Genomic DNA, 24,504 nt, shown 5'->3' with positions numbered 1-24,504 from the left:
CCGCAGGAAACTTTCCACCGGAAGCTAGCTCGCGTGACATGCAGCTTGGGGGGCTGAAGCCGTGTTCCAGAACGTGGAGGGGTTAAAAAAAATCGGTGCTCTCCTAAAAGACGAATATTTTGGGAGACTTTTGGGCGCACTAATTAACGTGCTTTTCCTTAGAGAATTTATTAGTTTTGAAGCCTGAGAGAAAAAAAAGAAAGTGTACCAAACCAATTTCCGGGGGACCGAGATTGTGACGGACAACCAGGAAGTGGCCGGGCTGGGAGCTGTCCCGGGTTCTCCGCTCTGCTCTCGAGGGCCGTTCCCAGGGTCCCTTCGCCGTATTCCCCTACTCTGTTTGACCCCTGCCCGGGCCTAGGCTCCGGCCCGGGTCTGTCACTCCGGAGCCGCCATGTCGTCAGATTTCGAAGGCTACGAGCAGGACTTCGCGGTGCTCACTGCAGAGATCACCAGCAAGATTGCCAGGGTCCCTCGCCTCCCACCAGGTAGGAGCCCTGCCCCAGCTGAGCCCGGGTGGCTCGCAGAGCCGGGAGGCTTCGGTGATGGAATGCCTTCTGAACTAGTGTGTCTCCGAGGCGCGAGGTTGGAATGTAGAGCTGACGCGGCCCTCCCCGGATGGATGGAACTTCACTTGGTTGAGGTTAAAGGGACTGCCAATGGTGGGATGGGTGCAGTAAACAGACCCCTTCTGGGCTCCAGTCCGAATTCTGCCGCCTTGTTACTTGCATAATCTTGGGAATGTTTCTCTGAGTCTTAGTTTTGGTTTTTGGTTTTGCCTGTTTGTTTTCGTTTGTAAAACAGGGAAATGTGAGAGTGTTCAAAGAAGAATGAATGAAAGTACTTTGATTAAGGGTTTGACGTTGTTTTTTTCAGTAATGACGTTATTGTTACCCGAAGCAAATTAGGGTTAAGAGCTATGGTGCCTGGATTCAAATCCCAGCTTTGCTACTTATAAGTTTTGACATATAAGTACGTTTCTTAACCTCTTTCAACTTTCCTTCTTGGTAAAATAGGAAGAATTGTAGGTCTTTCATAAGGTTGTTCTGAAGATTGAATTATTTAACATGTAAAACCTTTCCTTTGTGTTAGCTGCTATTACCATTAGTATTTTTCATTCCCCAGCCCCATTTATTATTTCTCATTCTTTTTTCAGGGACTCGGTAACCCAATTTTATGTAAAACTTGGTACAGGATAATCTCTCTCACTTTTAAAATTCCACAGCTGCCTTCCAGAAGTGTATTTTGTTTTTGTTTTTGTATTTTATCATGTCATTCTTTTATGCAAGACTAACTGTGTGAAAGTGGAAGTCATGTCTGATTTCATTGACACTTATTTAGAAGGGACTTGGGTAAAAACATTTAAATAAACAAATGTACAAATGTGACAATTTGTGACTTTTACTTGTAAGACATTGTTTTGGGATATATGTATCTCTTAATACAAGTTTAATTTGAGTAGTTATTCCCCACCACCCACCCAATTGTTGCTTTTTGGCTTCCTTGTATTAGGGAAACTGAACAATCATTGGGATGCTAGCCTTGGGCCTGCCTTAGCTCTGGGGTGTAAAGCGTGGGAAGGGGAAAGGGGAGCCCTCATTGATCTGTGAGATGGTGGGCAACTTCACGGTCTCACCTTGTTACTCAGTCCCGATGCCAGCAACAATTTCTCCTGGGTCCAAGTTGTCATTCCTCTTTCCCTTTCCCCGCCTTCCCCCAAACTTATGTGTTTATAAATAATATTTTTCTTCATTTCTTTCCCCACCTATTTTTTATTAATAGGGATATTTCCTTGAAGCCAGGATCTCTGAACTTACACCCCATGCATCTCCTGAAGTCTCAGTTAGTTCTGGAGGAGGTGGATGATGTCTTAAAGAGGTTTATGAGTTCAAGTGAGGGACAAGAGGAGAGAACCAAGGCAGCCCATTCCACCCAGCTCGGCTGCCTCAGAGATTTTTGTGGATGAAGTGGCTGATGGCCTCACCACTTCATGATACATCACCTCGCCTCTTCTCTTCAGTTCTGCTTTTCTGCACTGCCCGAGATCATCTCGCTTTTTGTTATCTTTGTTGTTGGAGACTACTTCCTTTGACTTCGGTCCCAGAGCCTCAGAGTACCAGGATGTATGGTTTTAGTTGGATTTGTGCTAATTTTTAACGGTAATAGTTTTAGCAATAGAAACGTCCTTTGTTTGACATAATTGTTTTTGTACTTGGAAGTTGTGTTGTAAAGTAACAAAGTCATCCCTAGGTTCAAAGTTGTAAAAACTATTTCCAAGGAAACAGGTTGTACCACAATTTATTTTTTCTTGTCTTTATATTTTAATGTCACCATTCTTACCACATAGAGGGAAGCCTTGGAATTCCGTATTTTAAAAATAAAGCCAGACTCTCCGTGGCTATAGTGTAATGTGAGGCCCAAACATAGCGCTGCAGTGACATTGAAAGGAGACCATATGGCTGGTCAGTAGGCACTGGAAGAATGCCTACTGACTCGAATTATCGAATGCCAGTAATTCTTTAAAATGCGGTGGTTTCTCTCTTAATAATTACTTATGCTTGTTCACTTTACAGTCTGTTTCTAATTGATCTGTAGAAGAAAAAGAAAGTGTATCTATGTAGTTATGACTTTCAGATATATGCCTGTGGACTAACAAAAATTAATATAGCAAAAATAGTATGGTTAAAAGTAATGATAATCCCTTTCTCTGGGCATCTTTTGTGGTTGACCCAAAGCAGATGAACTATGATTTACTTCGGTGAAGAAGGTTAAAAATTGGAACAAACTTTTTAGCCAAAGCAGTTCATTCTTCAACATACTAACTCATTTAAATTGAAGTAGAGCCCTAGCTGGTGTGGCTCAGTGGATTGAGTGCCAGCCTCCGAACTGAAGGGTCACGTGATCGATTCCCAGTCAGGACACATGAGCGGTTTGTGGGCCAGGTCCCCAGTAGGGGGCACTCAAGAGGCAGCCATACATTGATGTTTCCTTCTTTCTCCGTCCCTTCCTCTCTCGCTCTAAAAATAAATAAATAAGATCTTTTTAAAAATTGAAGTAGAGTGAGTAGGATTGGTTGCAATTAACCTCACTCTCTGCTGTGCATGTATAATGTATTGGAGTGTTACTTCCAATGAGAATATAAGAGACTGAATATTTTAAAACTTTACTTTAGAAAAGAAATTTGATTGCTCTGTGGTATGTTTTAAACAATAAAACAATTTTGCTTGTAGACTATAGTGTTTCGATCTTGACTGATTTTAGAAATTGGACTAATGAGATGGATCTTCCCTTCTTAGGTAATACTCCGTCACACTGTATTTGAAACTTGATTTTAATGATTAGTGTTCTGTGGTCGAGTAGGGGAGATGGATGCGTGGAAACCATAACAAACACTAATCGTGGAGTTCCTTTTCCCCTGGGGATGAATTCCAAGTTAGAGGGATGCGTTGCAGGTGCAGAGGTTCCATTCCATCAGGCAGGCTTCCTGAAGGGCCTAAAACAAAGTGTTCTCTTGCAGTCGCTTGTACACTTTACCATTCCCAGGGTGATAAATGGTCTCTTGTGAATCCTGTCGTTTTGTGGCTGTAAGTCAGAAACACCAGGAAACATATGATGGCAAGTTGGTTAGATTCACACGTGGCATCAAATCGGTTTAGGATCTCCTTTCTACACCAGATGTACAATCTTGGGCAAATTGCTTGGCCTTTCTAAGCCTGCTTCCTCCATTTGTAAAACTGCCAGAAGAAGGGAGAATTAGTTTCAGACTTACAATGTTGTAAAATCAGATGAAATAAAGCATGTAATGTACTAGCACATTTTTTCGCCCAGAGAAAGTACATGATGAATCAGCCGTTAGTGATGGAGGTTAGTGCTACTGCTGAAGGCGAAAGCTAGTAGGGTTATTCAGGGCCCACCTCCTCGGACTTTGTTACATGAATTGATCTTTTAAAGGAAACCTGGACCTCAATTCTTGCTGCCTGTCTGTGCCTGCACTAGAGTTAGGTGAGTCTTGCTCCCTATCCTTGAAGGGAGACTAATGAAGGGACGTCAGGACGTGAAGTTGGACTTGGGATTTTAACTTTAGATGTCAAGGGAGGAGTCAGGGAGGAAATGCTCAAGGCTCGCTGATTAGTCATGTTAAGCCCTGGAGACATTTGGAGACCAGACATAGCTATGTACAGAAGAAGCCGCAAGTGTTCCATGATTTTCTCTTGCTTTTGCAGGGTGGTTGTAGTGAGAGACTTGAGAAAAGTCTACTTTTATTTATGAATAATGTGGTTTGGTTAAAATACATGGGGCTCTGGCACTGCGTGTGTACATGGAACTTTTGAGCACCTGAAATGTGGCTTCATAGTGAAATGAAAGTATTTTGGATGTTTTGGGTTAAATATTGTTAAAACTAAAAAGATGAAAGCTAATTTCATTGGTTTCATTGTACTTTTTATTTTCTTTTCACATAGTTTGTTTATTGAATTATTTTTCAAGTACAGTTTTCTGTCTTTTACTCCCATCCCATTGTTTTACTTTTTAAAATGTGGCTACTAGAAAACTTAAAATTACATGTAACTTGCGTACATTGCACTTCTGTTGTTCTGGAGAGTTAGAATGGAAGGGATGGTTCCAGTTTAACTCAGAAGTTCAGGGGCAGAGTGCATTAAAGTGGAGCTGGTAGGATTTGAGTTAGGTACACACACAACCACACTAATCCCAGGGGGCCCTCTCTCCCTGCAATAACTTAGTTAACCTAAACAATGCCATCACTGATTTTTTTAAATAAGCTTTTAATTTTAGAACAGGTTTAGATTTCCATGAAAGTCAAAAAGATAATGATTAGAATCCCTCTGTACCCCATGCCCAGCTTCCTCTGTTGTTAACATCTTACATTAGTGAACCCATGGGGATACATTATTACTAGATGAGGGCCTCACTTTATTCACGTCTTTAGTTTTTTTTATCTAACGTCCTTTCACTGTTCTAGGGCCCAGTCCAGGATACCGCAAAACATTTAATACTTACACTTCTTAGGTGCCTCTTAGCTCTGACAGTTTCTCAGGCTTCCCCTGGCTTTTAATGACTTTCCAGCTCAGAGGAGTTGCTGGTCAGATATTTCATAGAATGCACCTCACTTGGCATTTGCCTGATGTCTTTCTCATGGTCATACTGGGGTTATAGGTGTTGGGAGGAAGACCACAGAGGCAAAGCACCCTTTCCATCACACCGTATCAAGCACGCGCACTGTAACAGAACTTAGTACTGGTGCGAGCTTTGATCACCTGGCTGAGGCAGCGTTGGCCAGGTTTCTGTACAGTAAAGCTGCTATTTTCCTCCTTTCCCGTGCTGTTCAGAAGGAAAGCCTGTGCATCTCCCAAACTTAAGGTGCAGGGGTTGTGTCCCACCTCCTTAAAGACTTAGTGCCTATGTAAGCGACTTGGAACTGCTCTTTACAGGAGAGTTTGTCTGTCCTCCGTGTACTTACTTGTTCAGTTACTTATATCCATGGCCTCATGGCAGCTGTGTACTTTGTCTTACATTCCAGCACTACTTTCTTTTGTTGCTCAGGCTGTCCCGGCTTTGACCATTGAGAGCCGCTTCGGTTGGCTTCGGTCACCTTTTGATACCCTCCCCCACCATGCGGGGCTGTTTTTCCTTTTAAGTGCTTCCTTACCTTCTTCCCTGTTAGAAGATACTCCAGAATCATCTTGTATTTTTCCTATGCCTGTCCTGGAATCAGCCATTTCCCAGGGAGTCCTGTTTCCTTTTACTGAAAACTGGTGTTAGACCCCACACCTGCTCATTGCTACTTCCTGAGCCCGTTCTCCGCGCTGCATACAGAGTTCAGACAAAGCTGCGGCAAAAGCGGGCCCTGTCTTCACAGAGCTGGAAATGAGGCTGCAGAGAGAACCAGTGTCTAATGACCACTGGGGACACTACAACAGAGTGCAGAGGTCTGGGGATTCAGAAGAGATTAGTTGTGGCCCGGGAGATCACCTGGAGAGTAGGTGGGGCTCAACAGATAAAACTGGAGAAAGAGTATTTTTATCAGAGATTACAATTAGTGGGTGCTCTGGGCACCTGTGTTTCTGATTGTCCAGACTCCTGCGTTTTATCTTTTGATGACAGCACCTCCATTTCCCATTGAGGAACCACCCGAACCCAGTCTTGGTGGGACTGACTGGCTGTCGTGCCCTGTCCAGGTCAGGAGGTGAACGCATTACCCAACCAAGGACATCCAGATAATTTTTGCCTGGAATTTAAATTTTGAGCAGAGTGAGCCAAGAGGAGAGCCATTTGGAAGGAGAGTCAACACTAATCCACGATATTGCTGCTTGAGACTCCTGATTGCAGGGACAGCCAGTGGGTCTCCGCTCCCTTGGTGCCCTGGGCCACCCTGGGTACTGTCCTCCTTGAGCTCACGGGCCCTTTTTCCTACTGAGCCACCCCATATTATTCTAATAAACAACCTCCCACCCAACCTTTGGCTTAAATTAACCGGAATTAGTTCTGTGATAGTTGACCAAAAACTCCTAAGTCGTGGCTTGAACAAAAAGGCACAGAACAGAGGGAAAGAAAAGAGGTTTGTTCAGGCAGTAATGGACGGTCTGTTTGGTTAGCATACAGAGTGCATACGGCAGAGCCAGCAGCTGAGTTAAAGTTGGGAAGGTTGCCTGGGTTTGGAATGTGGACGGGCTGGACTGCTAGACCCAAGTGATCCACTCAAGGCCACCGTTGCAGGAACATTAAGTGGGGGATGGGGACTGGAGTGGAGACCAGGAAACCAGGGTGGCTGGTAGCATAGTTTCTTTTGTAAGTGCTTGCACTGGCCTATATTATTTATTATTCAATTAATATCACTTTGGGGGAGTTGATTATATTCCAGGCTCAGTGCTGGATTTTGCAATTGTAAAGATTTTAAAACAGAGTTCCTGTCTTCCCAGAGCCTCCGAGATAGAATGTACATCAGACTGGTGAGTGGGAGAGACAAGTCATTGAGATTAGTTAAAAGTTATAGCTGTTTTATGTAAGTGAAAATGTGTGACTCTCTTTGTTGGGTTAGGAAAGGCTTAACCGAGGTAGGCATTTCTGAAGAGAGTGTTGAATAGCAGTTTGCCAGGTGATTACAGTGGAGGTGGGCATAGCATTGGGATTAAAGGGGTGGGATCCTGAAAATCTATCAGGATTTAGATCATAAATAGGTAATATGAAGGTTAATAAATGGGAGCAGGTACAGTTGCCCAGGGACACAGGTGATAGGCATAAAAGAAAAAAGCAAGGACTAGACGCCCAGGAACACCAGCAGTTAAAGGAAGGGCTGAACGAGAGGATGGGCAGCAGAGGACATTGAGAGATTAGCCAGGAGAGGAGAAAGTGACAGGCTGGGAGGAGCAGATTGTGAGGTGCCGCAAGAGTAAATGAAAATAGAACAAGGAATGTCCATTAGTCTGGGCAAAGGAAAGCTCTGAGTCTTAAGTGAAAGCCATCCCAGCGGAATGGTGGGGTGCGGGCAAGAGTTCAGGGAGGCACTGGGGAGAGGGGGAAGGGACGTGTGACTGCGGCTGGGAGGACAGAGGGTCCAGTGGCAATGGGGAGCAGAGGTCAGGGGAGACTGCTTTTTTTGTTTGCTTTGTTAATGAGAAAAACTGGTGTCCATTAGTCCTGGAGGCCCACGGCATGGACTGGCCTAAGGGCTGAGGACCTTAAGGAAAACAAGATGCTCCTCCTGCTCTTTGAATATGGAGTCTCACTCTCGGCCCAAGATGGGCTTGCCTTAACTTATACTCGGCTCTGTTACAGAAATATAGTGCAGTTTTACTGTATCTTATTGAGGTCGACATGTGCCAGGAGCAAATAAATTGGGGGCCACGTACTAAAACTTTAATTTGGCCATATGTAGGTTTAACTTTTTCAAAGAGAAAAAGCTGAATTGAATGTTAATTCCACATGTGCATTTTGTTTTCAGGGAAACATATTTAGAGTACACATGAAACATAGGACAGGTTCCCTGTAAAAGCACAGGTCTGGGGTTAGCAGAAAGTCACTATTATTCTTGTAAAATAATAACTCCTACTGAAGAGTCCCCACTTAGTGTTGGCTATTCTACTGTCGGGCTGGCCAGCTAGTCGGTATTATGCCCATGGCAGATTTCAGTTTTCTAGTCTGTTATATTAGTCAGTCGGTAATCGTTTGGTTCCACATCACAGAAACTCAACGTTAACAACAACAAAAATGATTTGGAATAAGAGCAGGGAAACGTTTTCTGAAAAAACCTGCCAGGACATGTGTCTTCTGGAAAAGGGAATGACAGTTTGGTTATAACTTGATTTTGGTAGAGTTTGAGCAAACCACGTACAGAGACTTAGCACTTCCCATTTTAAAAATCATTTCCCATGTATCAGCTTATTTGAGTTAAAGATGGTTCAGTCCTGACTGGTGTATCTCAGCTGGTTGGGCATCATCCCACAAAGCGAAAGGTCATCAGTTCGATTCCTGGTCAGGGCATGTGCCTGGGTTGTGGGTCCCAGGTTTTAAATTGTATTTGTAAATCAGTTATTCCCCGTTTATTGTAGTTAAGACTTTGCAGATTCCTCGTGCTACCACTAAATCTGCTCTTGTTGACACAGTCTCTTTTAAAGAACAAAATAATTTTTGGTTTCTCTTTAAAGTGTTGTGGCATCCCTTAATCACTCAGGCACTCTGCTAGAGTATGTCTTTCCCGATAGCCTAGAATTTAGTGGCTTCCGAGTGGTTTCTAACGCACCAGGGAACGATACGGTCAGTTGCCTGATGTGGTTGTTATCTAATCTGACTGAACGGAAAGGAAAAAGTCATACAAAAATAGAGGTTTTTAAATGTTAAATTATTTATATTCTTAGCAGTTTTCTGATATTGTTTCAGATGAGAAGAAACAGATGGTCGCGAATGTGGAGAAACAGCTTGAAGAAGCTAAAGAACTGGTATGTACAGACTCGGTAGTATAGTTTAACACACAGCCAGAGTCCTCTAAGCTGATGCCTGAGCTTGTTTTATACATCGTAGAGATGTGCGAGACATGGCTAATTAGCATTTTATAACTTAAAATTCATCTGTTTTTATATTGTACCGAATTTAACAATTTCTTGGGATTTTATTTTTCTTAATAAAGGTGACTCACTAAATGTCCAGGTCTAGGTTTTAGTCCTTAATAATACTTTTTATAACAGCTGTCAGCAGTTTAGGCTTGTCAAAAACATTCTGGGCACCAGACACGGCAGTCAGCATATTACTTGCTTTATAATGTTACTTTTCACAAAAACTCTGTGAGACGAGTACTATTTGTCAAAACCCGTTAAGGATCTGATTTTTTTTTCCTACTTGCTCACTAATAATCGAGCTTGCCGTGATTTCATGGCTGCTGATAGGAGACACGAGACACCAAAGTCGGAGACGAAAGACTTTTCCTACTCACAGCGAAAGCAGCTGCCAGAGGTTGAGCATTTTGATGTTGGTTCCCTGAGCCCCAGTTCCCACAGGGGTGATGCAGGGGGCCCTAGCCCACCCCCTCGGTGGAATGTCTTACAGGAGAGGAATGTGGAGCCTGGGAAACATACTGCTTTACAGCAGCCTGGAAGCAAGCCTGCTCTTTGTCCCAGAGGGACACATTAGTTCCTCCCCCCAGGTTGCTCCTGGCAAATACAGCCTTGAGAAATGTTCAGGGAAAAGTGGTTAGGGCCCTGCATTCTTAGCATGCCCAGCAGGGCTTAGAGGAGTCTGAGAAAACCATGGAGGAGAGACATTTCAATACTGTTATTATACTCCTCCCCCCGCTTTGTAGATGGAAAAACTAAGGCTTAGAAAGATTAAGTAACTTGTCTGATGTTCACACCCACTGAGTGGTATAGACTGAGAGCTTTAGCTGATGCACTTTTTAAAAAATATAAATACATTCACAAATCGGGGAACACAAAATATTGTCCCAGTTTTTGGTTTTAGAAGCCAAATATTGCAAGGGTCAGATTCAACTTATTACTGCATTGTGGTCCTAGATGAGTGTGTGGTCTGCTTGGTGTTTCTTCAGTGTCACTTACTCATGTACTTAGGGTGTTTCCCAAAGTGTGTTTCTGTTAACTGGTGGCATCTATTCAAATGCATTTGCCACATTGTAGCTTCAACAGAGTTGGAGGTTGGGGACTTACTTGCTTGTTTTCCTGCAAAAGCTTCTTGAACCCTAAAGTGGGCTAAGAGGTGTCATGAATGTCTAAGAAGGGACAATAGGGGACAGCCCGAGCGAGCACGGAGCATTTCTCAAGCTTATTTCTCAGGCTGAGTAACGTTTATTAACAGCACCAGACATGGCGGGAGGTGGGGGACACAGGTTGCTGCTTTTACGGGTGTAGAGGAGTGACTGATTGTTGCTCCCATTGCACAGTAGACATTTCCTCCGTGTCTTTGAGGGCTAGGACGGCGAATGGCAGAGCTGCTGCCGTCTTCTCTCTCGCTGGGCCTTCTCTGACTGTCAGAACGTCTGATGCTCTCCACACCCTAGAAGATCTACGTCTGTCTTGACAGCGACAGCCTCACTTCTAATCTCCACAGCTTCTAATGTTTGTGTCTTTTGAAAGTTTCCCTTTTTTCACAAATGCTTCTCCCCTCCCCTCCCCTCCCCTCCCCTCCCCTCCCCATTCAGCTACTTCTCTCAGGCTTCCTGGCCTTCCTGGGTAAAGGCTGACCTATTACAAACCACGGCAGCCAATCAGGGCACCTCTTTCTTCCAGTTGGTGGGCTGGCTTGCCGTAAAGATGTTTTGGATCTCAAGTTGACATCTTATATTGTTGAGTTCTCAGTAGCAGGTTTTTGCCATCAAAATTTGTGTTTTGATATGTTTGACTTAAAAAAAAATCCTAATGTGAGAATACACTTACTGATTTTAGAGAGAGAAGAAGGGTGTGGTGGGGAGGAGCTTCATCCCAAAGAGCTCCTCCTGACCGCCGTGGATGAGAAATAAAGTGTCCTGGACACAACCTCGTTGTTCGGGCAAGAAAGGGGGTGGCGATTCCCTCTGGTGGGAGACGCCTGGAGCCCTTCTCCCAAACGGCTTTTATTGGGAATGGTGTGTGTCCGTGTACACAGCGCACATGCATAGCTCATCAGTCAATGTCAAAAAGGCTACAGTCATACAAAAACAGGTATTATCTACAGATGACAATTGAAGGAACGTGGAGACCTGTCATAGGTCAGGGTCTGTGAGTCATTCTGACACGCAGAATGTGTGTCATTCACAGGGTCTTTAAAACGTGTTTCATGAGATAAGGGGTTTATTCCTTATGCCTTGAACTTAAACATCGGTTCATATCACCAGGGCCAAACAAAACAAAGCAGAGCAAGCTTCAAAGGATACAATGTATTTATCAGGCCTAATTCCCAGGGGAACCCTGGATGGTAGAGTCAGGTCCTGCCTGCCACCTGCGGTTTTTACCTGGTTTTTCCAGGGATACTTACTAGCCCCTTTCAGAACCTGCTCTCATGGGGCTGCAATTTCCAAAACCATAGAGAGTGGTCCCCGACAGTGGTGGGGTGGGGAAAAAAAGGGAGACGGAGACATTGTCATGAGAGAGAAACTTTGATTGGTTGCCTCCCGTACATGCCCCAGTTGGGGATCGGACGGCTACCTAGGTCTGTGCCCTGACCGGGCAGCTACCCCACTCCCCTTTGGCGTACAGGTCGATGCTCCAGACAGCGGAGCCACCCAGCCAAGGCTGCCTTCTTTGGATTCATCGTTACTTCGATGGTGTTGGGAAGCTGGTCTCCTGATAACCCAGGTCTTCCTGCACCAAGTGTAAAACATAGTCGTACCCTCATGGAGCTTATACTCAGTTTTAGTTGCTACTAGCATAAGGAATTTTGTCTTTGATATGTTTTCATGTCTGTTTAAAGTGATCAGAAAGCTGATTTACTTACTTCTGATGGCATTCTTGTTAAGAACACTGTTCATTTGATTACATACCTTCCTTTTGATGAGGACCCCAGGAGAAAAGCTTTTTTTAAAATTTGACTTATTAGGATTAGTCACCTTTCTGCTGGGTAATTGGTCTTTTTTTAAAGATTTTTTTATTTATTATTTATCTTTAGAGGGGAAGGGAAGGAGAGAGGGAGAGAAATATCAATGTATGGTTGCCTCTCGTGAGTCACCTGCTGGGAACTGGCCCACAACCCAGGCATGTGCCCTGACTGGGAATCGAACCGCGATCGTGTGGTTCACAGACCCGTGCTCAATCCACTGAGCTACACCAGCCAGGGCTGGGTAATTGTTTTATATTAACCTCTTGGACACTGCATGTTTTGCAATGACCACGTCTTCCACTTTACATTGGCCACATGACCCTCAGGTGGCAACGCGGAACAGGTGCATATTAACTACTTTGATTCCTGGTTTTATTTGAAGTGCTTGTTGTGTGTTTCTTTTTTCTTTCTTGCTTACTTTTAGTTTAGTTTTAAGTGTCCCTATAAAATTCTTTCAATAAAAATATCCTGAAGTCTTGAATTTTCACTTGCATGCACTTTTCAACGGTTTTTTTCTGGATGATCCTTTTCACATTGTTAGAATAAATGCTTCCTGGTGATTTCAGAGACGTGCTTTAATTAATTGCTTTACCATTTAATGTACGGGCGCTTCACATTTATGGTGAGGCATGTCAATAATTTACATGGTCACCACTTAAATCAAGGTGAATTGAAATTACCTTTTTTTCTCTATTAACATTGAGACCTGTTAGTTAAAACATGGTTTTCCTGGCGTACCTATGCTCTACAACACTATAGTCAGTCTCTAAACTGGGTAAGAGTTTCGTCACTGACGAGCTTGCAGTGTTCGTGGAAATACATATTAAAATGCTTTTATCAGACATAGTCTGAGCAAATTTGTTGTTTTCATTTTTTAATACCACAGATAAATAAGTTACCTCTGATACCTGTTGCATGTTTTTTTTCCTTCATCAGTAATCATTGCTGCCGTAGTTAACATTAATCCAGCGATTATCAAGTAAGGCACACTATTTTAAGCACATTATAGGAATTAGCCCATTTAATCATCACAGCTGCCCTACAAAAGACATGCTATTTTTAGCCCTGGCTGGTGTGGCCTGGTGGATCGAGTTCGAACCAAAGGGTCGCCTGTTCTTTTCCCAGTCAGGGCACATGCCTGGGTTGCAGGCAAGGTCCCCAGTAGGGGGCGCATGAGAGGCAACCACACATTGATGTTTCTCTCCCTCTCTTCCTCCCTCCCTTCCCCTCTCTAAAAACTAAATACATAAAATCTTTTAAAAAGAAAGATACACTATTTTTAGAAATGAGAAAAGTAAGGCTCGGAGAAGTTAAGAAACCCGTCCAAGGTTGCATGACTAATAAGTAGTGGAGGCCACAGTGCGACTGCAGATAGCTGACCTAGCAGCCCATGTTCTTCACCATCATAATTTCTGTATTGCTTCCCCTTCAATGCTCATGTGTTGTAGTCCAAGTGTTACACAATGACAGGGGGTTAAAAAGTGCCCTGCTGTGATTTCAGTGAGTTTTGTGTAACGTAGCATAGTGCTATATCCATGTAACTTCCAATCAGCACGTTATAAAGTATAAGGAGTCAAGCTGGAGGTTGAGATCGCGTGTTGGTCGGTATGTGCTTTTCCGAATCAGAAAAGACGTTCCAGAAGAATGTTTAGCAAATGACTGAGGCTGGGCCGACGCTTTATGCTTAATGTCAGAAATAATGGTTTAGTTCCTTTTCCCATGGTTCCGTGGGTTTGGGCTCAGAAGCCCAGCAGGGTGGACTGCATGGTGGGGTACTTCAAGCATATCACAATCGTTATTTATTAAGGGTGTATGGATTGACGCATATGTTTTCATAGAAATTCTTGACAAAGTAAGTGCTTTGGTGGTCCACGTGTTACTTGGTAAGCACTCCGTCCCTATTTATTCACCTAAACAAAAATTAAGGACAAACGTAGCCCCAGTGTTTTTTGATCACAGGCACTTAGTTAGCTCCCTGGACCTGGTTCCTCGGCTGTAAATGAGGAACTGAAATTAAATCCCTTCGGCTCTCAGCATCTGGTAAAGTAGAGAAGCATGTGGTTTGAATCATGTTTCTCTCGCCCCTCCAGCTCGAGCAGATGGATTTGGAGGTCCGAGAGGTACCGCCCCAAAGTCGAGGGATGTACAGCAACAGAATGAGAAGCTACAAGCAAGAAATGGGAAAACTTGAAACAGATTTCGTGAGTCAAATTTCATCCTTTGTCCTTTTTTCTGATCTTTAGACTGAATTTTTACTTACATTTTTGTCATTTCCTCTGCGTGCTTTACTCAGCACTAAGTGGTTGCCGAGATCTGGAAGGAGGGGGAGAGAAGGCAGTTATGTGCAGTGGACATGGGGTTTCGGTTTTCCGAAATGACACATTCTAGACGTTGGGTGCTCAACAATGTGAATGATTTAACACTGCTGAACTCTGCACTTACAAGTGGTGAAGATGGTAAATTCTATGACATGTGTAATTTACCGGAATTCAAAATTGTGCAGAAAGATCCAGGTAAGGAAAGACCTGAGCTGTATCTGTGAGTGACAGGACTCATGTGTTGGCAGGAAAAGCAACTGTATTTCTGACCTTGGCCTCCAAATTCATAAAGAAAGTCAAGAATTTATAAAAGTCTTTCTGCCTCTGTTCCTGCCTCAGGTGTGTCAGTGGCAACACCTTCTAGACTACAGTGTAACTACAATGTATCTTTCCACTACAAGACCAGTGTTGCTAGACTTGGCAGAAATTCCACTCAGTGTCGAGAAATAGGGTGATTTGCGTGTTTGCATGTTTAGTTTATATTTCAAAGGGTATTTTCCTGAGAATTTGAGATAGCTATGTTAGTCACTGTGATGCAGTTGCCTTTTAAATTGTGTCTCTAGTAATCAAAGTAATTAGAATTCATGACGGACCTAGCTGTGAAAAGAAATGGAACCCCTCACTTCTATGCCGTGTGCTAGAGAAGTCTTCTACAACTGCTTTGGGAAAGCTAGGTTCTCTCCGCAAGAATGGATCGGATCTGTTTGAGGATTTAACAACTCACATTTAAACTTACACAGCTCTCATGGAAGTCTCCTTTGTTTCAATACAAATGATGAAAGTGAAATAAAATGTTTATGAGGATTATTTTAGTTTGCTTACCTCATTTTATGAACCTCTTTTCCACTGATTTTTCTCTTGGTTTCTAAAGTGATTAAGTGTATTAGTTCTCTAGGGCTGTTATAACGAAGTACCACAGATTGTGTGGCTGAAAAATCAGGGTTCATTCAACCCCAGTTCTCAGGCTGCAGGTCTGAGGTCAAGGTGTTGGCAGGGATGTTTCCAATGCAGCCTCTCTCCTTGGCTTGTAGATGGCCGACTTCTCACTCTGTCTTCACATGATCTATCCTCTGTTTTACTGTGTTTTGATTTCTTCTTATGAGGAAGCCAGTTACCTACTGGATGAAGGCCCACCCTAATGACTTCATCGTAACTCAGCTAACTCTTTACAGACCCCGTGTCCAAATGCGGTCACATTTGGAAGTGCTCAGGGTCAGCACTTCAACCTACGAACTGGGGGAGATAAAACGCAGCCCAGAACACTGAATTTAGTTTCATTCTTTTGCAATTATAATTTTTTTTTATTCAGGAATTAAACTGCTTCTGTGGCTTACAAGTGAGCTAACCCAATCTTCACGAGTTTTTTTTTCTTTTTTCTTTTTTTCCTCCTGCAGAGTATGATCCTAGTAGATTCTTTCAGCTTTTTAGATACTGCATAGTTGGATATGTAGTTCTCAGGTATACTTTCTGTTAAAAATAAAAATAGGGCCAGCAACTGTGAGCAAAGCATTTATGCTCCAGGCTATCACTAATAATTCATGTGTTTACCTGTATCTGTGCTACCACGGCTTTCTTCCGTGCCAGGAAACATCATTATGAAGTTGCTTTAACATATTTCGCTTTATTGTGTGAGGCGTGGACAGTGGGTGGGGGTTACCCTCCCCTTTTTACAGATGGTAGAAGGAGGAGGTTCAGGTTGATCATGGGTTTCATTCAGCAAGTCTTTCTTGAACCCTGTGGTTTTTCAGGTACAGTTTTAGATGCTGGAAAGAAACCTTTAAGAGAGATCAAGTTCGTGTTCTTGTGGAAGTTTAAATTCCAGTGACAATGACAAGAAATAAATTAACATGTACAACACGTGTACACAGCATAGTCTCAGGTAGTTATAAATGCTGTAAATCAAAATAAAGTGATTTTGGTCAAGATGGAGGCGTAGGTAAACATGCCATGCCTCTGTGCGCAACTATAGAAAAAAATACAGCCACACTATGAAATAAATGTCACCCAGAATTGTCAGAAAATTGAGCTGTATGGAAGTTGGACAACCAAGGGTGTCAAGAAGCCACACTTATTCCAGACAGGTAGGAGGGCCAAGACATGGAGAGGTGTAGGACCACGGAGTGGCAAGAGAAGCATGGAGATGGGAGTGGCTGGTCTCACAGCCATATGTGGTGGGTTAAAAAATGGGAGGGATCCTTCAGGAGTGAGGCATCCCAGCCCGACCCCACCACCCATCCCAGGGTCCCAGCACCAAGAAGATAAGTCCAAATCACTTTTGGCTGTAAAAACCAGTGGGGATTGGGTGGCAGAAGAAACTACATCCTCTTAAATGACCCACAACAGACTTAGGACTCATGCAGACCCACCCCTCTGGGGTTCAGCACCGGAGCAACAGCTGGAAGGGCACCAGTGGCATGTGGGGAGAAAGTGAAGTGTGAGTGGGGAGACAGCTTCCTCCCTCACAATCCTCCAGAGGCCAGGCAGCGGCACTGTGCCCTCTGTGAGGCCTCCCCTGCACAGAGCCAAAGAATAGTGACATGGTTGCTCTTCCCCGGGCGATTACCTAACTCTCCACCCCATACAATTTAATAGATGAACTGAGACAGAGTCAAAGCAGCTCTACCTAATACACAGAAACAACACAGGGAGGCTGCCAAAATAAGGAGACAAACAAACATGGCCCAAAGGAAAAAACAGAACAAAACTCCAGAAAAAGAACTAAACAAAATGGAAATAAGCAATCTATCAGATGCAGAGTTCGAAACACTGGTGATCAGGATGCTCCAGGAACTTACTGGGTACTTCAATACCATAAAAAAGACCCAGGCAGAAATGAACATTGTATTAAGTGAAGTGAAAAACCTGCAGGACACCAACAGTGAAGGTGATGAAGCTGAGAATCAAATCAACAATTTGGAATACAAGGAAGAAAAAAGCATTCAATTAGAACAGCAGGAAGAAAAAAATTCAAAAAAAATTAGGAGAGGCTTAGGAATCTCTGGGACATCTTTAAACGTACCAAGACCCAACTCATACCAGTGTCAGAAGGAGAAGAAGAAGAACAAGAAATTGAAAACTTACTTGAAAAAAAAAATTAAGATGACTTCCTTAATTTGTTGAAGGAAATAGACATACAAGTCCAGGAAGCACAGAGAGTCCCAAACAAGATGGACACAGAGAGGACCACATAAAGACACATCATAATTAAAATGCCAAAGGTTAGCGACAAAGAGATAATTTTAAAAGCAGCAAGAGAAATGCAGAGTTACCTACAGAGGAGTTCCCATAGGACTGTCAGCTGATTTCTCAACAGAAACTTTGTAGGCAAGAAGGGACTGATAAGCAGTATTCAAAGTGATGAAAAGCAAGGACCTACAACCTAGATTACTCTATCCAGGAAAGCTATCATTCAGAATGGAAAGGCAGATAAAGTGCTTCCCAGACAAGATAAAACTAAAGGAGTTCATCATCACCAAGCCATTTTATGAAATGCTACAGGGAATTATATATGTATATATATAAAACAAAAAGAAGGTCAAAATGATGAACATTAAAATGGCAATACATTTACAACTGTCAATAAAAAAATAAAGTGAGTAAATAAAAATAAGAGTGACTAGCAGTGTGGGTGTGGCTATTTTTGCAAGGATGTGCTCTGTGACTTGCGTGAGAGAGGAAGAGAGGTACCTGAAGTTATGGAGGGAGGCAGAAGATCTACGAGGGCATGGCAGGCATGGCAAAGAACTTGGCGTTTCCTCTCAGTTGGTGAGAAGCTGTCGGCAGGCTTTGAAAAGTGACTGGTCCTGAGTCCTGGTTCACAGCTTTCTCCACTCTACCATGCTATATTACATGAGGTATTTGAATAGAGGGTGGAAAAATTTACACGATTCTCTCTTATTCCTATTTTCTTTTTTATATTTAATTTTTAAATTATTATTTAAGAGATTCTGTTTATTTTTAGAGAGAGGGAGGGAAAAAGAAACATTGATGTGATAGAGAAACATGGATTGATTGCCTCTTGCACGCACCCTGACCAGGGACTGAACCCGCATCTGCAGCCCAGGCCTGTGGCCTGACCAGGAGTTGAACTGGCAACCTTTTGCTTTGTGAGATGACTTCCAGCCAACTGAGCCACACCAGTCAGGGCTGGGTTTTTTGTTTTGCTTTTTAATTGTTTAAAGGAATGAAGAATATCTAATAAAAGATATTTGGTAACTTTCTTAGAGTGATATACCATACCTTGGAATATTGAATCTCAAGGACAAAATAGCAGAATTGGTTCTTCATCTGTCCTTTGTGCAAGTGTCCCCTGCTTTTTTTCCTGAGCCCCCGCCTCCTCTGTCTTCCCGCTCATGCCTGCGTTCCTCAGGCCGTTCCTCACTTACTCCACTGTCCTACTCCGTGAGTTGTCACTCGCTCCTGCAGATTCCGGGACTGCCTCTATTCCAGCCTGCATTTTTAACCCAGACCTCTCTACAACTCTAGATTCACATTTCTTACTATTTACTGGATACTTCCTCCAGAGTTCATAAAACACGAACACTTACATTTGGCAAGTACTCATCACTCCCAAGTTAATCCCAAGTTAATTTTTTATTTTTCCCTCCCCACCACCTTGCACATTCCGTTGGTCGCTGCGAATTAACAATCGTCCCACGACTGTCTCTTGCTTTCATCTCTGCTGCCGGAAGCCTTCGCATTTCTCTGTCTGGATGTCCGTAGTAGCCTTTTCTCCTTTTATTCTTCCCCCACTCAAACTGCCCTCTGCACCACCTCAGGATTCTCTCTCTAACACACGGTCTGAATATGGTCCCCTGACCCGCAAGATCGTATGGAGTCCCCTTTGCCTGCTAAGGAGAATCTAGGTCAGCCTCTTAGCCTCTCCCTTCCGTTCCGTTGCCTCTTCCCATGTCCAGTGATTTATTACCGTGTGCCTCCTACCGCGGGTTACACGTTGTTAAAGGCCTAGGTTTTGTCGTTCTCCTGCAGAGCAGTGCATCTCAGTCTTTTTTTCCGTATGACATTGCACCTCTAAGGAACCTTTCCCTCTTTCTACCCCCCCCCCATGAGATTTTAAAACCGAAGATATTCCGTATGCCTGTACATTTTTGTCATATCTAAGATTCTCCATCCTCCCAGGAACCAGTTTTTGCCTCCGTGGGCATGATAGCACCTCTGTCGACAATGCATGTTTCAGAGAATGTGGAGCTTTATCTGGGCAAGCAGATAATTTGCCAGCAGGCCAGAGCGAACCTTTCAGGGCTCGTTGGTAAGCTTTGTTAGGACATGTCTAGAGCAGTTCTGCTTTGACGTGTGGCCTTCTTGGGTTCCATTTGGTGACTGGAGCATTCAGGGAAGGCTCTCCCCTCTGACTGGTCAGAATTCTGTCTCCCTACTTCGGTGACCTCCAGAATCTCCATTTTATCCATAGCTCTCCAACACGTGTTCTCTGCAAGACTTTATTGGATCTCACTCTCTGTGTATGCAAGTCCGTTTTCAGCCAAAGACTTAGAGACGCTCCTTCATAGATTTCTAAGCCCCTTCTCTGTGTGGCTCCCTTACCTGCGGAATCTCATCCGTCTGGGCAGTCTCCGGCCTCTGCAGCCTCTGCAGTCTCCAGCTGCAGTGCCTGCCTCCTGAGCACTGTGCACATTGGGGAGCTGCCTCCAGGCTGTAACTGGGAGGCAGTCACATGGTTAAGAGTCACGGCAACTGAAGGGCTCATTTCAAGTGTATCCCTTCCCCGAGGGGCTGCGATCTGTTGTCCAGGTTTTGAAAACAATGGCTTCATCCGCTTAGCCTATTTTTATCGTTGTTTAGAGAGGGAAGGTTAGTCCTGCCCAGTTACTCTGTCGTGACTGGCATGAAGGTTTCAGTGTCGTTTTACTGTTTATTAATTCCTGGAGGGTGATTGCGTGCATTTGAGAATGAAGAAGTCATATTATATGGTCTACTGTCTATAGTGACCTATTATAGAATTTAGTTTGCAACTGAATAAATACCCACTTACAAGATTTTGAAACGTGGGTTGTATTTGTATTTATGACTGGGGGGGGGGAGGCAGTGTCCCTTTATGCTGCTACTTTCCATGATTCCCTTCATTTGCCTAATGCCACTTTTTGTGACTTTTGGTCTTATATAAACTAATGTTTGTAACTTTTGGCTTCTGATAGTCTCAGAGTAAGTTAGGAATATTATTAGGTCCATAAAAGTTAAAATTCAATCACCTTGTTTTTAGATGAGGGTGTGGAGGGGCAGGAAGACCACATTGCCCTATGGTTTACAGCTGGGACCAGAATCAAATAACCCGAACATACGTTCTAACATTCTCTCCACGGTCCTTTGCAACCCCCACCCCCAGCTTCATGGTTCTGAAAAAGTCAATTTAATAGCCTCATTATGGATTTGAAAACAACTTTTAAAAAATTAGAATTCATATATTTAAGTTCTTTTTGTAATTTCTCCCGTCGATATTTATGTGAGATGATCTGGGGCATGGTCATGTTAGGATATTCCAGAAAAATAAATCAACTAAATGGAGTTAAAGATTGTTAAAGTTTAAGATTATTATTTGCTTCTTAAGAAAAGTAAAGAAATCCCTAAACTTGTGCAAACAAACAGACAAATCACACCAGCACTGTATAAAATATTTGACCAAGTCTCAGTAAGTAGGCAAAGAAAGAAACAAGTGAGTAATGCACCGGCATGCTGTTCCTAAAGTTTTGAGGACAGTTGTGGGTGTTTGAATGCCTGTTCCATCTCTGATCTCGTTCCATGATGCTAGTGCCATCTTGTGGTTGATTTGTATAGTTGCATTTTTTTCCTTGTAGCAAAGCTTGATTTCCTTTAAGACATATCCACACACATACAGGATTTGGGGTGGAGAATTGTATAATAACAAATGTTAGAACTGGAGCTTTTTATCCCCAGTCTCAAGTTCACTCCTATCCCAGGTCAGTGGTACACAAATGCTGTCCTTTCCCTGTTTGTTGGCTATGTGATGTGATTGTTAGACCAGCTCCAAGTGCAGAGCTGTCTACATCAGAGAATGCCACTTCTATTGACCATCTCAGCAGTGAGGCTGAATGGTCTAGAAACCCAACCACCTGCAGACTATTGGAGCTGGTCCCTTAGGTCAGGGTTCAAAGGATACCGTGGAACAGCTTGAAGCTTTTACTGCTACTACCTGCACTTGCTTTTCACAGGTGAGTGGACAACTTGAGTATCTGAATTTATGAATGAAGCCAGCCTGTCATCTACTTTCTTTAAGTCTAAGATAGACTAAAGGATTGTAAACAAGAAAGATGAATCCTTTGAAGTTTTGACTTTTGTTGAAAAGTCAAGAACTTGATGCCTCTGCTTATATTTTATCTTTTCTGTTTTGATTCCTGGCATGTTTTACTTCTATTCTGTGGAAGCGTAAAAAACCATGAAAGCCTGTGTTAGACATTGGGGTAGTGTCGATGGTAATATGTTATAATTACAGCATTAGCTTACCTTTATTCCAGAATGGTAAGTGCATTCTAGGAAGAAATAAGAAAGCCAGACTGGACAGGATCATCCCAGAAGAGAAATTTTCCCTGTACTATGTGCACTTAAAAAATATGTTTTCCATTTTAAAAAACTATATTTGTTGTGTGAAACTCTGCAAAAATAATGCCGGCTTATTATGAAATATTCTTAAAGAAGAATAGAAAGAAGAAAAAAATCACCTTAGCTCTATTATCCCAAAAGGCCCACATTTTAACATTTGTCTCCTGAAATCTCCCCTTCCCCTCTCCCTTGCATAGTTTATTGCTTTTATTTTACATAATAATGGTGTTACTCTATCAATATGTTCTACCTTTTTTAAAAACACAGATTCTAGCATTGGTATTTCTCACTTCTTTACATTCTTAATCATTTTAATGGTTACATAATATTTCAATCAGTTATGTTAGTTCATCTTTTGTTGAATCCTAATAGATTTGCATTCACTCCCTCCATAATTTATTGTGCTGCAATTAACGTATTAGAACAGGATTATTTTCTTCAAAAAAAAAGAAGTTTATCATTTCCCAGAAGGCAGATTACTGAATCAAAGGCTATCAACAATACTATAGCTCTTATTAAAATATTCCTTGGAATTACAGTTTGTTGTGACTCATCAGATCATATGTTTTTGTTTCTCCCTATCTCCCCTGTGTTAGCATGGGATTTCAGACATCCACACTTATGTGAGAAGGGTAAGTTGTCAGTTGCCACCCTGGGGATTTTACAACTCTCGCAGTAATACATCTGCCATTGTTTTCTAAGATGCTCTTCCATGGGAGATATGTTAACGTTGGTAAAGGCTAGCAGTAGATACGCACAGCTTTCAATATCTGGTCTAAAACTGAACTCATTTTACGTCTTCAGTATTTGTTGATCAGAAATTGAAACATATTTTAGTTATCCATATGTTTTAGTTATGCAGATATGACTGTGACCTTTAAGGGAGAAGGTAATACTACACTTATGTGCTTGTACCTGGTTTTCTTTGTTTTCAGATATTTCCTTAAGACTGTGGCTCCCAAGGCCCCAGTAGGTGAAATTGTTAGAAAATCATCATTCAATTGGCCTTCTTTGTTTAAGCTTTTCATTCTCGGCTTTGACCTTGGTACATCTTATACTCACAAAGTAGCTTCCAATCTTTTCAAAGCCTGACACAGGAGATGGACACAGTGTATAGGGAAGAGACCAAAGTCTTTTCGGCTATAGTGACGCCTTCTGGGGGCTGATCTGTGCTTGCATGTCACTCTGGTCTCCTAACCCGAGACTCTTCAAAAGGTTCACATTCTTGACCCTTCTTCCCACCATGTATACTTGAATGGAACAGTAGTATGTATTAAATATTTTGTCGTGGGTCTTATGTACTGGATTTGAGGTTGGCCTTCATAGATTTTCTTTACTTTGGAAGCTCTGACACTTACTTCCATTGTGACTGTTACTATGAGGACTACTTTGAGGTTTTGCCTCTGGCCTTTAGCTCCTGTAGAGATTTATGACCTGAAAAACTAACTTCCAAATCTACCGCAGTCATTGGTGAAGTCGGAGTCCATACTGGGATAGGTATATCTCTGTGTGTAATTTTTAAAAAATTTGTATCAGATTGGATTTTGTAATTTTATTAGAATGTTTTTTCTATCTACTTATTAATTTTTTAATCATTAGAATTAAAATTATAGTGCCAGTTTATGGCAGGAGGAGCAAATTTTTCTTACAACTCTCTGGTCTTTCTAGCCTTGAGTGTTCTTTCTGGTCTTGAGAGTTCTAAGCATGTGAAGTGTTTATTTTCTGGCGATAGCACTAAATTGCTGTAACACACACACACACACACACACACACACAACTTACTGATTTCGATGTAGTTATCTCTACTTGTAATCCTTCTTAAATGACTTAATAAATTATTATTGACTTTTCTGTTGCTTCACCTATTTACTTTAATCTTACCTAAGAAATAAAGAAGAAAAAGAAAAACAGGCAAGATTTTGAAAGGTTAATTATAAACCTATGACAACTTTAGCCTCATTATTAGTCACTAGATGGCACTGTTTATTTGCAGAGTGCCTTTTTTTTTTTTTTAAAAAAAAGGAGCTGGTGGTAACTGAAATTACTGCCTCATGAATAAAATATTTCTGATGGGATTTGCATTTCTATATTGGCTGAAGACACTGTTGAATGTTTTATTAACCAGCCCAATGCAACTGTCAGCCTATTAAAGAGATCCAATGGTCCCTGTTTAGGTAAATAAACTAAATAAATCCAATTCGTCAAATTGTGTTCCTGGCTGTTTATTTTCCATTCTTTTGATGTAGAGTTTATTTTAAGTTAAGGCCACATTGGTTTAAAAATTAATGGGAAAATGTTATTTGGTGTTTGGAACATGAAGAAGCTAATTGCCATAGTCCAAAAGCCAGCTCTATATTAATGTTAAATTGTTTACTCATAAATAGTAAACTTTTTAATGGTTCCTTATAAACTGCCCCATGGTCAAAAGTAGTCAGATGTTCTGTAGACATATGGGTAAAGCTTGTGCTATCAAGACTGGCGGAGCCCTGGGTTTGTTTCCCTGGAAAAGTACTATCTCGAGCCCTTCACTTGGTTTTGTCTGAGTCGTGCTCAGTTTTCA

At 42.3% G+C, this 24,504-nt stretch overlaps 1 protein-coding gene across 4 annotated transcripts in view; it reads left to right on the top strand.

Annotated features, from left to right (window-relative positions):
* Positions 1-16: 16 nt before the first annotated feature.
* The window catches only part of VTI1A (vesicle transport through interaction with t-SNAREs 1A), a 328,346-nt gene continuing 303,858 nt past the window's right edge, over positions 17-24,504 (top strand). For 2 of the 4 annotated variants that reach the window (XM_037063939.1, XM_037063941.1), the window contains exons 1-3: positions 17-488; positions 8,893-8,951; positions 14,124-14,234. In XM_037063939.1, coding sequence (XP_036919834.1) covers positions 395-488; positions 8,893-8,951; positions 14,124-14,234 — 264 coding nt within the window. In that variant the 5' untranslated portion in view covers positions 17-394. The remainder of the gene's footprint in view (positions 489-8,892; positions 8,952-14,123; positions 14,235-24,504) is intronic. The other 2 variants (XM_037063940.1, XM_037063942.1) reach the window with 1 other exon arrangement.

Source organism: Sturnira hondurensis, unplaced genomic scaffold (genome assembly GCF_014824575.4).
Source record: "Sturnira hondurensis isolate 20B ecotype Veracruz unplaced genomic scaffold, ASM1482457v3 Scaffold0014854, whole genome shotgun sequence".
Lineage (NCBI taxonomy): Eukaryota > Metazoa > Chordata > Mammalia > Chiroptera > Phyllostomidae > Sturnira > Sturnira hondurensis.
Note: the sequence above shows the minus strand (reverse complement) of the source record. Positions and strands in the feature narration are given on the sequence as shown.